The 13,396-nt window shown below is 45.8% G+C and overlaps 1 protein-coding gene across 5 annotated transcripts in view; it reads left to right on the top strand.

Annotated features, from left to right (window-relative positions):
• The window catches only part of ASAP1 (ArfGAP with SH3 domain, ankyrin repeat and PH domain 1), a 141,681-nt gene extending 136,846 nt beyond the window's left edge, over positions 1-4,835 (top strand). For all 5 annotated transcript variants that reach the window (XM_079984204.1, XM_079984200.1, XM_079984201.1 and 2 more), the window contains 2 exons: positions 1,178-1,300; positions 2,646-4,835. In XM_079984204.1, the coding sequence (XP_079840330.1) occupies positions 1,178-1,300; positions 2,646-2,720 (198 nt within the window). In that variant the 3' untranslated portion in view covers positions 2,721-4,835. The remainder of the gene's footprint in view (positions 1-1,177; positions 1,301-2,645) is intronic.
• Positions 4,836-13,396: the final 8,561 nt, after the last annotated feature.

The following is a 13,396-nucleotide window of genomic DNA, read 5'->3' as shown; positions in this document are numbered from 1 at the left end:
TCAGTGTAAATAAAATCTATATATGCAACTGGGTTGGCCAACCTCTTCAGCCCTCTCTTTGCTGCCACAACATTATGATAGTGAGCTACTCAGCCAGAAAATAAGAAATTGGTCCTAAATCTCTTAATAGGTTCTCTGGATAATGGCCATAAAGGTTTTAGTTGATATTTATTATAGACTCTCTATCCTCTTGCTCTGATAACTGCAAGGGTAATGTATCTGCACATCTTGGTGAGCTGCACATGTCAGGAATGGGACTTTAGGAATAAATACTGTTGGCTGGGATCCAAGTGGCATGGCGTATTTTTGCACCAGATCCTCTCTTCCATTTGTTTTCTGTCTTTTAGAACGTAAGCCTGGTGGCAGGGGCTGCCTCCTTTGTTCTTACGTAAGCTGTTCTGGGAGCCTTTTCAGGTGAAGAGTAGGGTATAAAATACAGTCATACCTCGGGTTACAGACACTTCGGATTGCGCGATTTTGGGTTGTACACCATGCCGAACCTGGAACTACCGGAATTTGTTACTTCCAGGTTTTGTCGCATGTGCAGAAGCACCGAATCACGACCCGCGCGTGCACAGGCACGGCGCTGCGGGTTGCGAACGTGCTTCCCGCATGGATCACGTTTGCAACCCGAGCGTTCACTGTACAAAAAAAATGTAACAAAAAATAACCCAATCACATATGTATGGATTGTGCATCCCATGGATGTTGCTGGAGCACACCTTCCATCGTCCCTGATCACTGACTGTGCTGGCTGAGGCTGACTGGAGTTTGAGTCCAGCAACACCTGGAGGGTCACAAGTTCTCCATCCCTTCAGAAACACCTGGGGAAATAAAAATGCATTCACCTAATGCCTCCAAGACAAATGGTGTATTCCCTGCTGCAGCTTTGCTGGGTACACCTGCATCTTTTTCTGTAATTCACTGTACATCCGGACCTTTGTTTCTGTGGGTAGCTTTCAAAATCCAGTGTGTTAGATTTTTTTTTTTTAATTGAAAACGTTAAATTACCCAACACATACATGACAATTTTTGAGGGCTTTAGGCCTCTGTTGGTTTAAAGTATTTGAAATGTTTAAACATATTGTAGCATTCAGTGTTTTTGCTGTTATGTTAAAATTTTGTTCTGTAGTAGGTATTTTCCTGCCTTTTAGCTATAATGTGATTTACGTTTTAGGGAAAGAACAAAGTTAGGCGAGTGAAGACAATCTATGATTGCCAGGCAGATAATGATGATGAGCTTACATTTGTTGAAGGAGAAGTTATCATTGTGACGGGTGAAGAGGACCAGGAGTGGTGGGTATGTACCTTCCTGCTTTGAAAAACCAAATCCAGTTTTATTAAGTGGTTACAGGTCTGTGGAAAGCAAAATAACACCCAAGATCATACTGTTTCTAACATTAAATTAAATTAATCTTCCACCACACAACTCAGGCATTGCCTAACGCTTCTTTAAATGGCGCAGCAATATAGTTTTAGCATGCATTGTGTTACTAATTGCATTCATTTTAAACCTTGCCTATAACTGCTAGTCTTTTTCTGTAATTAAAGTATCGAGTGCAGTTCCATTAAAGAAGAGTCCACATTTTGCCACAGATTTAAGTGGGGAATGGACTGAACCCAAGTGACCTGCTCCTACACAAGCTGCATAAGTCAGAAAGTGGGTTAGACTCAGGTACAAGATTCCTTGCAGCAGAGCAGCTGCATAGTTATCCTACTAGCACGGAAGTAGCCAACATGGTGCCATCTTGATGTTGTTGGACTGCAGCTCCCATCAATCCCCAGCAGAGTGACCAGTGGCCATGGATAATGGAAGTTGTGGTTAAACAACATCTGGAGGGCACTAGGTTGGCTACCCCCGTCTCATTGCAGCAGAACTTTGCAGCAGAGCAGCGGTTGATGACTGCAAGAACAAGAGAGGCCTTGCACAGAAAAAAGATATTAACCCTATCCCTATCTTAACAGCTAGGAGCTCGCTGTGTGCCTGCAGACCTGCACATTTAGGCCAAACTAAAAAAACAACAACCAATTTCATCACCCACTGGTCTTTTGGCTGTGCATTCCTAGCGTGGCAAGTCTGCTTGGCAAACTGGGTTTTGAAACTCAGCATATGGCTGTAAAGCCTTGCTCAAAAACCTTTAGTGAGGGAGGTTGTTGTTTAGTCGCGTCCGACTCTTTGTGACCCCATGGACCAGAGCACGCCAGGCACTCCTGTCTTCCACTGCCTCCCACAGTTTGGTCAAACTCATGCTGGTAGCTTCGAGAATACTGTCCAACCATCTCGTCCTCTGTCGTCCCCTTCTCCTTGTGCCCTCAATCTTTCCCAACATCAGGGTCTTTTCCAGGGAAGTGAGGGAGGACCCCCCCCCCAAAAAAAACAACACACACCATGTAACCACATAACTGTTACCCACATAAGGATCATGGCTGAAATATTTGGTGTTTCCCAGGTTTCAGGTATCTATTAATTAGACTTGCTTCCATATAAAAGTGGCCAAGTTCAGAGTGAGGATATCGAAGCATAAAACTACCGACAATCAAGCACATAATACACATTATTGCTCCATGTGGGATAGCAAATGCGGAGGTTTGGGGGCGGGGGGGCCGATGCCTTCTGAGCCAACATTGTTTCTTCTTCTCTGCAGATTGGCCACATTGAAGGCAAGCCAGAGAGAAAAGGGGTCTTCCCAGTATCCTTCGTCCATATTTTGTCAGACTGAGTCGAATCGGAAACTTGAGCATTGCACATCCTTCCTGCAAGACGGGCTTTTAGCACGAAGCAAACAGCTGCTCCCTCCCTGTAATTCTGTGCACAACTGTGGATATATATGTATATATAACTGCTGTTACAGAACAAGAACTCATTTACGGCTCACCCAGCGAGGTGACTTATACTTGTATTGTACATAACGGTGTTACTCTGCCTTTGCCAGTATTACGGTAGCCTTGGGACCTGGCATGCCTTATTGGGTTTGCTCAAGCCATCCTTGGCATCAAAGCACTTACATCTCTTTGTCTGTGTGTATGAACTACCAGCTCCCTAAATGTGGTTGGTCTCATCCGGTCCTGTTTATCTACAGAAATTACCATCTCTAATAAATCAGTATTCCTAAAATAGATAACTAGCAGAGAGTTAGATTCAGTTTTCGAAATGAACTGCTTTGGCTCATTTACAGCCCTGTTTACAGCTACCAATGTACACACTTTACAGCTTGCAAAATCTACTTCCTTGGTATTGTCAAAGAAAGTGTTCAATGTACACATCAAACAAAAGAAATATTCACTGATGCTACAGATTAACCAGTAGTCTTTTGTGGTGTGTTTGTGTGAACAGGCATTTCATGTTTGTATTATGTCGTTGGTGTTTCTCCCTCTGATATTTACCTCACCTAACACCATCTGAAAGTCTTCAGTTAAAATTGTCTAATGAAGGAACACTTACGGGACTTTTGGCTGGAGGTTTCCTTTCACGGCACCAGGGTCTTAAAAGAAAAGCAGCCCATTCCCACCTGCTTATTAGCATATACCACTCCCTACAACCTCTGTTTATGCAGAAAGGTTACAAGTGTCTGTCAGCTTTTTCAGGTTTTCACGCAGTGCACTCCTGTTACAATCTGGTTGCCACACAGACTTGAAAGATGAGTTTACTTGAGCACTAGTGTGTGCTAACTAATTGGCTCATTTAGAAGACACATTTGCTGTTGGGGGATTTGAGCCTTCGACCTACTGGAGCTATTAAGTCATAATGCTCTCTTAGTTCTGTCGCCTGGAGAAATGATAATTAAAAAACAAAACCCTGCCATCAAAACGAGTGAAAGATGACCTTTCATGCAAATTATCACCTGTTAAATAATGACGCCAGACTGTAACATCTGGAATTAAATTTGCTTTTGTGGAATCCTAATTATGGCTCGAGGTTGAACTTTCAGAATCTGCCAACAATCCTGAAACCACTGAGCTGAACTTAGGAAGGGTATGTTTTGATCTGAGATGGCTTTGGAGTTTCCACCCTCCATCACTTGCATCTAAAACACATTCTTTATTCTGATCAATGTATTAAGGATATATGCTCATTTCAGATACGGTGTTTCATTTATTTATTTGTTGATCTTTGTTATAATATGCAAAGCAGAATGTTCTCGTTTTGCTTATGATTCGCGGAAGGTTTTACAGTGTGGCTCCATGTGGTTTCCGGGGTTCGCCTGGCTTAAAGCAGGGCTGGCTAACCTGTGTCTGCCCCGATGTTGCTAGGCTACAGTCATCCCTGATCACTGGCTATGCTGGCTGGAGCCAATTCGAGCTGGAGATAGACGAATCTGCGAAGCCACTAGTTAGCCACCCCGGCTTTAAACAACTGCTTTTGCAACAGCCCAAATTTCCTTTTCCTTCACAGCAGATTCTCGTGACTCCCTGTCAAAAGGTTTCCATTTCACGAAAAGCACAAGTTCACATTAATCACTCCGAGGCTTTTGCTTTTGATGTTTTACAAACCTGTAGTCAGTGAATATTTATTTTTATTTAAATGGTTAACATACAGAACATAATCAACTTAAGAAATCTTGCATGAAGAAGAGCAAAATATTTATCAGCTATTATTGGAAAGTGGTTTTTAAACTATTGCTTCATCTGTGTCATGACACATTCTGTTAAAAAAGATATAAGCTTTCAAGTGAGTGACTGAGCCTACTGGCATCGACTCTGCAGTGTTACCGATTTCAGTGTTTTCTCAGACTCATGCTGTTTATATGAAAGCCAGAACAAAAAAATGACTTTGCATTCCATATTGCTCATCAATGCAGTGTGCTTCAGATGCATTAAAGAACAAAACTGATCTACCTTTTTTGTCAAGTATATTTTAAAATGATCTCGAAATCCACTGGTAGAGAGAGAGAGAGAGAGAGAGAGAGAGAGAGAGAAAGCGCAACCCATATAAAGGAGATCCAGATGTGTAAAATGATGTAGAGTCAAAATGTCTATTATTTTGTATGCTTTTTTGAAGTAGTATAATAATGAATTTTTTAAAAAATAAAATGAGTTCCATCAGGAACAAGAGTTGACTATTCTGGGTGATTTGAGAGTCCATAGGAGAATTAAAATACCATGTATGATATATAGGTTGAGTTTTAAGTACAATATTGTATTTAAACTCAGAGCCACTATCTGCAATTTTGTACATGACATATTTGGGAAGTCTTGTTTGTTTTGGGTTTCTTTTCCCCCTGGGGAGAGGGAAGTATGTTCTGCGAATGGTGTGTTATTTTACTGTTGAACAGCAATTGCTATTTATTTTTTTATGACATAGTGCATCAACATGTATAGAAAGCAGATCTGGTTAGAGCCACTAGTTGGAAACTGAAGTCTCATTTGAATGTTACAATCATAATACATCAGTACACTTGTCTCCTCACGTGTTTAATGTGACAGTTTGAGTACTGTATGTGTTAATTTCTACTTTTTTAATATTTAAAATTGCTTTGAAATAAATGTATTCAGTTGATCCCAGGCATCTGAATGTCCTTTTATCAACTGGAGTCTGCTATAGGAGGAAAAAGTAGATCTCATTCACATACAATTATAGAGCATGTGTTTTTTCTGATGCTCATGTTCAGTTTCTGTTCAGTAAAGAGATAAGCGCACCAGATAAACATATACATTTATTCTGGTGTTCATACGGATTTGCGCACAGATTTTTTCGGGGGGTGGGATCTGGATGCACTGCAATTCTTCTCTTTTGGTCTCTTACTACATTGTTTGCAGGTAGTTTATACTAAACAGTCTCTCTTCTGGTCCTAATACGCAGCTCCCAAGTGTTAAATGCTAAGACTTTGTTGCTAGTACAAAAAGCCTTGCTTTTCAGTAGCACCTTTAACTTTTCCACCTTGTGTGCACATGCCATCAGGTAGAGAATTGGGGGTGGATAGATCTGTAGTCACCTTCATTACTCCTTTTATTTCCACTCTGTTTAACCCTCATTTTTAAAATATTTCTGTGCAACTGCAGCTGTTACGCTTTAAGGTTACGCAGCTGCCAGATTTGTGTGCATATTGCCTTTATTGTACAAGCTGGCCAACTCTTAAACAGAGGTAGGCTGCTTTGGTGGGAGAGGCTCAAGGGCCACAGAGTCCCTTCAGGAAGTCGTAGGGAGCCACATCCCAATGATAATGGGCAGGACTAAAGCAAAATGTGGGGAGGGACACACATGAGTTCCCCCATGTATTTACACACACTCATTCACTAATCCATTCATTTTCCATGGGAGGGTAGGGGTCCTGTACAGAAGCAGCTCGCCTGTGAACATGCTATAGCTCTGGCATATCGGGCCTGCCCCTCAATTATCTAATCCTACTCAGGTTCCCTTATTACATTTAAAGAATAGATGGTAACCTCGCCCCATTAGTTTCTTGGCTAGGTAAAGGTAAAGGGACCCCTGACCATTAGGTCCAGTCATGACCGACTCGGGGGTTGCAGCGATCATCTCGCTCTATAGGCCGAGGGAGCCGGCGTTTGTCCGCAGACAGCTTCCGGGTCATGTGGCTAGCATGACTAAGCCGCTTCTGGCAAACCAGAGCAGCACACGAAAATGCCGTTTACCTTCCCACCGGAGCGGTACCTATTCATCTACTTGCACTTTGATGTGCTTTCGAACTGCTAGGTTGGCTGGAGCAGGGACCGAACAATGGGAGCTCACCCCGTCGCAGGGATTCGAACCGCCGACCTTCTGATCGGCAAGTCCTAGGCTCTGTGGTTTAACCCACAGCGCCACCCGTGTCCCAGTTTCTTGGCTAGGCGTACACCAAATGTCTGGATTTCTGGTACCTTTTATACCAAGCATGGTTGCTACTTCAGGACGCATCCTTGGAAGTGTCTTTTAAAGTGAGCAGCTTAAAGCAGTGATGACAGGATAAACATTGCCTACTTTTCAGGTGCATATTTGCATCTGCTTATTTTCATGGGCTAAGGGTTTTGTTTATTTGTTCATTTGCTGCATCCTACATTTGGCCTGGAAATCATCCCAGACATTTTCTTAGGAAACCTACAGCTATTAACCTTGCAGAATTGCAATTTCATGTAAAATAATGTGTTTGCTGATGTTTTAAGCAAAAGAAAGGCATCCTATATACTTTCTCTTGAGTACCATTCAACCTCATTCAACCTCAGTGATGTCAGAGAACCAAAGGAGCAGGCATTGCACCGAATTCTTAGATTCAGGCGACAAAAATAGCAGATATTAAGTGCTTTGTTACACAGATTGCAATTTTTCAAAGAAAAGTTTTACAGGACTCTGGTTTTTAGTTTGCACTATTTGTTCACTGCCTTGTGTCCTCATGGGCTAGATTTTCAGTAAAGCCAGGGAAACCATAGCATTTTCACTAAAACCACCGGGTTGCAGAATAGACAGGAATCTCTGTGATGACTGCTCTCCATGTGCCAAGAGCTTGTAAACACACAAAGCCATTTTTAACTGCTCCTATGGTTTGCACACTTACAGCTCCTTGACTGTGCAATTCTACACTGAGTTGGATTTGTACGCATGCGCAACCCGCCACCACTTCTGGATCTCATACGTCTTGGATCTCAAACCTTTAGGGTCCCTGCTCTGCTTCTCTCCTGCCTCACTCAGGTTCTCTAGCCTACAACCTTGTCAAGATGAAGCTCTCTTCCTGGTCTATCCATTGGCTCTGTTACACCATGCAACTGCTGCCATGTTGCAGCCAGGATCTTGCTCAGAAAGATGTGGGCGTCCTGCATGTATGACCTACTGCATTTGACAGTAAGGAAAGTCTGCCTTGTTGACCAACACAAAGAAATCCCTTCTTTAGAATTGGGTACAGACCTACTATGATGTACCAGCAAGTTTCAAGGACACAAAGGTGGGTGTGGCCTCCCTTATCTTTTTGGGCTTCCAATGTCCATCAGACCCAGCTGTCATGGCCAATGGAGGAGGTCTAGTCCAGCAACATCTGAAAGACCGCAGGATAGCCAATCCTGCATTAAGAACCAGTCATCTTAATAAAATCTTGCTCCCTGCCTTTCTCCTTCTAAAAAAGATTGTGTACCCACCAACCTTGGGCAGCAATAATGAAGTATGTTCCAACAGAAGAGTTAAAGTTACAAGTTGGTAACACACACAGGCTAAGGAGATCCTTTGCTGTCTTGCTTCCTTGAGGAGGAGACATAATAATAATAATTTATTATTTATACCCCGCCCATCTGGCTGAGCCTCCCCAGCCACTCTGGGCGGCTCCCAATCAAGTGTTAAAAACAATACAGCATTAAATATTTTAAACTTTCCTAAACAGGGCTGCCTTCAGATGTCTTTTAAAGATAAGATAGCTGCTTATTTCCTTCACATCTGAAAGGAGGGCATTCCACAGGGTGGGTGCCACTACCAAGAAGGCCCTCGGCCTGGTTCCCTGTAACTTGGCTTCTCGCAACAAGGGAACCACCAAAAGGCCCTCGGCACTGGACCTCAGTGTCCGGGATGAACGATGGGGGTGGAAACGCTCCTTCAGGTATACAGGACTGAGGCCATTTAGGGCTTTAGAGGTCAGCACCAACACTTTGAACTGTCGGAAACATACTGAGAGCCAATGCAGATCTCTCAGGACCGGTGTTATGTGGTCTTGGCGGCCACTCCCAGTCACCAGTCTAGCTGCCACATTCTGGATTAATTGCAGTTTCCGGGTCACCTTCAAAGGTAGCTCCACGTAGAGCGCATTGCAGTAGTCCAAGTGGGAGATAACTAGAGCATGCACCACTCTGGCAAGACAGTCTGCAGGCAGGTAGGGTCTTAGCCTGCGTACCAGGTGGAACTGGTAGACAGCCGCCCGGGACACAGAATTAACCTGCACCTCCATGGAGTCCAAGATGACTACCAGGCTGCGCACCTGGGCCCACTAGGCTGTCTCACCTAGACACCTCCTAATACGTCCTGCCTTATCTAGTTGCTCAATTTATATCCCTCCCTCCCCTCTCAAAGGAGCCCAGTGGGGTCTTAAACCCATTAAGCCTATTCACAGCCGAGGAAGCTCTCTAGCCACCAGTTGTGAAGTAAGATTCAGCTGCAGCTTTTGCAAGTTAGCCACAACCCTTGACATCATTGCGCTTCCATCTTACGTGACTCTCAATGGCAAGCAACCCTTTCAAAGGAAGTGCCGTTTCTCAGCTCTGCTTCCTCACTACACCCTGTCAGATGGAAAACAAGTCAGTGCTGCGACTTCCTAGAGGTTTTACATCTTCTCTGTGTGTGTGTTCACTCAATCTAGGGTTCCCCAAACTTGGGTTTCCAGATCCTTTTGGACTACAACTCCCATCACCCCTAGCTAGAAGGATGATGGGAATTGTAGTCCAAAAAACTGCTGGAAACCCAAGCTTGGAAAACCTTGACTTCATCAGAGCTACTCAGCCTTTAACTGCTCCATCTCAAGTAGAAATTGGTTAAGCTTGTATTGGCCTGGTGGGGGGGGGGGATGATGATGATAAGAAAAAGCCTCACCTGCTGTCTTTCAACCTGCTGACAGCTGCGAAAGGCATCCTAAGCTGTAGGAAAGGGCAACTCTATCCTTCTCATCTTCAAGGCAGCAAGATCCTGGCCCATAGCCAGTGCCAGATTTACGTATAAGCTAAATAAGTTATAGCTCAGGGCCCTACTCTCTTGGGGGCCCCATAAAAAATTAAAGGGAAAAAAATGATGTACATTTCCAAAATATAAGATAAAAAACAAATAAAATAAAACCTACATACAGCAACAGTATTTTGTGTTGTATAGGCTCCTAGGATGTAAGTAATGGGCCCCACCTGCTAGCCTGTTCCCTAAAATATCACTGGTTTGCTCATTTCTATATATAGGGTGTCTACATTCTGTATGTGCAAATGGCTTTAGATACCCATTAGGTCTAAAAATTACCATATAGCATATATTCAACACAAAAAACAGTGACAATTTGTTGTTGACAAAGGACAGCTGGACATATAAAGGGCCCCATTACCTTCAGTAGCTTAGGGCCTCATCAAACCTAAATCCAGCCCTGCCCATAGCTATGGACCTCGGTGTGACACCACTCGCCCTTTGATACTCCCTCCTGTTACATATCAGACAGGTGGCATCTCTACTACTCTGCTTTGGTGGAAAGGAATCCCATAGCTTAGATATCAAATCTCATGGGGGCCTCTAGGTGCTTTTCCTCCAGAAAGGTTCAAAGCATAGGTGTCTATAGACACCCGGCAAATGTCGCAAGTTTTTCTCCCTCCTCCTAACACTAGAACTCGTGGACATCCAAGGAAGCGGAAAATATTGGAAGGTTCCGGAAAGGCAAAAGTACTTCCTCACCACAGTAAAAGGTAAAGGTAAAGGTACCCCTGCCTGTACGGGCCAGTCGTGTCCGATTCTAGGGTTGTGCGCCCATCTCACTTAAGAGGCCGGGGGCCAGCGCTATCCGGAGACACTTCCGGGTCACGTGGCCAGCGTGACGAAGCTGCTCTGGCGAGCCAGCACCAGCGCAGCACACGGAAACGCCGTTTACCTTCCCGCTGGAGTGGTACCTATTTATCTACTTGCACTTAAGGGTGCTTTCGAACTGCTAGGTGGGCAGAAGCTGGGACCGAAAGACGGGAGCTCACCCCACCGCGGGGATTCGAACCGCCGACCATGTGATCGGCAAGCCCTAGGCGCTGAGGTTTTACCCACAGCGCCACCCGCATCCTCACCGCAGTACATAGTTACAACTATGGAACTCACTTCTGCAGGAGGCAGTGAGAGCCACCAACCTGGGTGACTTTAAAAGAGGATGGGACGAACTCATGGAGGAGAGGGCTCATACCCATACCCAACATTTCTCAGATGAAAATAGGGACGTTCTCTTCTACAACAGGAAGCTGCTCCTGCGTTTGGTCTCGCTGCACACATATATGTCAAATACCATATATGTCAGTCACTTTGAGCCAATTGCAACCTTTCCACAGAACCTACCTCACAGGGTTGTTGCAAAGAAAAAATGTGCAAGGAAAGGGATCCTGCACCTTCCACAGGAAAATGGAACAAAATAAAATTACAGTGGTACCTTGGGTTACATACGCTTCAGGTTACAGACTCCGCTAACACAGAAATAGTACCTTGGGTTAAGAACTTTGCTTCAGGATGAGAACAGAAATCGCGCAGCGGCAGTTAGCTAAAGTGGCGCTTCAGGTTAAGAACAGTTTCAGGTTAAGAACAGACCTCTGGAACGAATTAAGTACGGTATGTAACCAGAGGTACCACTGTACAGCTGTAAGCTCCATTTACAATAAAGGAATAAACACTCCTAACAAATGGCTGGCTGCTGAAGTATTTAAAGAATTTAAACAGGATTTTTGACCTTTATTCTTCAAAATTATAGAAAGGGCTTCATACGCCCCCTTCCTTCATTTGGTGCAGGTATTTTATTATCAGTATAAACACACAAACACACACAGAGAGACTTTTAATTGTTCTCCGAGAAGTGGAGGGGAGGAAACTGGAAAACAGAGACATCTCGGGGGGTCAAATCAGAAACCGGGATGGCTTCTGTAATCCCGGGACTTTCCCTGGGAAATCGGGGATGCTCGGAGGGTATGAGGGGCTGTCAATGGCGACTACTAGCCATGATGTTTTGCCTTCACAGTTGTTGGCTTCTGAAAACCAGCTCCTGGAAACGGGGGGGGGTGGGGGGGGCGAGGAGGGCTCTTGTGGTCGAATCCTGCTCGAAGGTTTCCCACAGGTATCTGGATGGCCCTTGTGAAGTACGAGATGCCCCTGGCTTGATCCTGCAGGGCTGTCTTTACGCAGATCCTCCCTCCTTTTCCAAACGCGTGGCACAAAGCTAGGAAAAGCTTTGCTCGCGTTCTGCCGGCCGTGTGTCCAAAAACAACCTTTACTCCCAGGTAGATGCTTTCGGGATCGGGGCACGGATCGAGCATCTCGGAGGTAAACAGGGCTCCCTCCTCCTCCTCCTCCTCCTCCTCTCCCCTGACGGGTCCCTTCCTTTTATAGCTATCTTTTTTGTCTCCCGCACGCAGCTCGCCGCCTCCTCTTCCTTGCAAACCTGTAGCAGTGACGTTGAGACTGACCAACCCGGAAGCTCCGTTGCCTTTTTGCAAAAGAGGCTGCAGAAATCTGGTTCCTTCTCCTGGCCGCCACCCGTTGCAATTCGGCGGATCGCTTGGCACCCACCCTGCTCCCTCGGCGGAAACGGTGAGTGTGACCTGGTTCTTCATATTATTCTTTTCGCATTATCATTTCTTTGGCATTGCATTGCGTGGCATTGATTTGCAACACCGGGTCGCGCCTTCCCTTCGCTTCCTCGCCCCTCTCTCCGTCTTTGAAGTCATTCAAACCGGTTTCAGCGCAAAGTGAACGCGGTCGAGCATCACTGTGGGGAAGGGATCGAGGGATCGGGTGGGGAGCAGCGGAGCGTTGCGGTTTCCAGGCTGCCTCATTTATAAGGGGGATGCAAAATGGGGAATGGGGGAGCCACCTTTCCCCAATGAATGGGGGGGGGGTGACAAAGCAACGCAGCTTCCCTCCCCTCCTATGACAAGGCCTTTCTCAGGCCCCGATCCCCACGCTGATGTGCGGTCGTCGGGGCCCGATCCTCCGCGTGCGGATTCCTCGTCAGGGAGTGTCGCTCAGCGGGTGCTCTTTACTCCCGGGGGAGCCTGCGTGGGGTTGTGGCCTCGATCCTTGGCGGTGTGTGTGTGTGTGTAGGGGGTGGAAACTGCATGCATGCTTTTGTGCGGCCCGATCCTCTGCCTGGTGACTCCGGGAGGATGCATTTATATTGCTAGGGAAGCGAGCGCAGGGTTGCAGCCTCGCTCCTTGCGTACGTGCGACCCGATCCTCCGCGGTGCGGCTCAATGGGGGGACTCTGACACCGTGGGGTGCAACTCCTGACAGCGTAGATCTACTCGGAAGTAAGCCCTGTTGACTCCAGTGGGGCTTACTCCCAGGTAAGTGGGGTTCGGGTTGCATCCTTCCTTGCCTTGCAGGGTGCAGAATTCGATCGGTTTGCATGGGTAGCCTTTTCTTGATCACCCCCTAGCAGGCAACAGAATAGAGGAAGAGCAAAATATTATGGCTGTTTTTTCTTCTTCTTCTTCCTCTTTTGGTTCTGGTGGAGGCGGGGAGAGGGAAGTTGAGCTCCGTGTTGGAGCATCTGCTTGGCTGCTAGAAGGCCCCTAGGTACAGTCCTTGGCATCTCCAGGTGAGGCTCCTATCTGAAACTCCGGAGAGCTGCTGCCAACCCGTGTAGGCATTATTGAGCTGGATGGATCAATGGCCTGCACAGTCTTGTAGGGGGACGATAGCTAAATGGCAGGGCACCTGCACTGCATGCAGAAGGACCAGGGTTCAATCCAAGGCATCTCCAGATGAGGCTCCTAT

Source organism: Podarcis cretensis (genome assembly GCF_951804945.1).
Source record: "Podarcis cretensis genome assembly, chromosome: 7".
In the NCBI taxonomy this organism is placed as follows: domain Eukaryota; kingdom Metazoa; phylum Chordata; class Lepidosauria; order Squamata; family Lacertidae; genus Podarcis; species Podarcis cretensis.
Note: the sequence above shows the minus strand (reverse complement) of the source record. Positions and strands in the feature narration are given on the sequence as shown.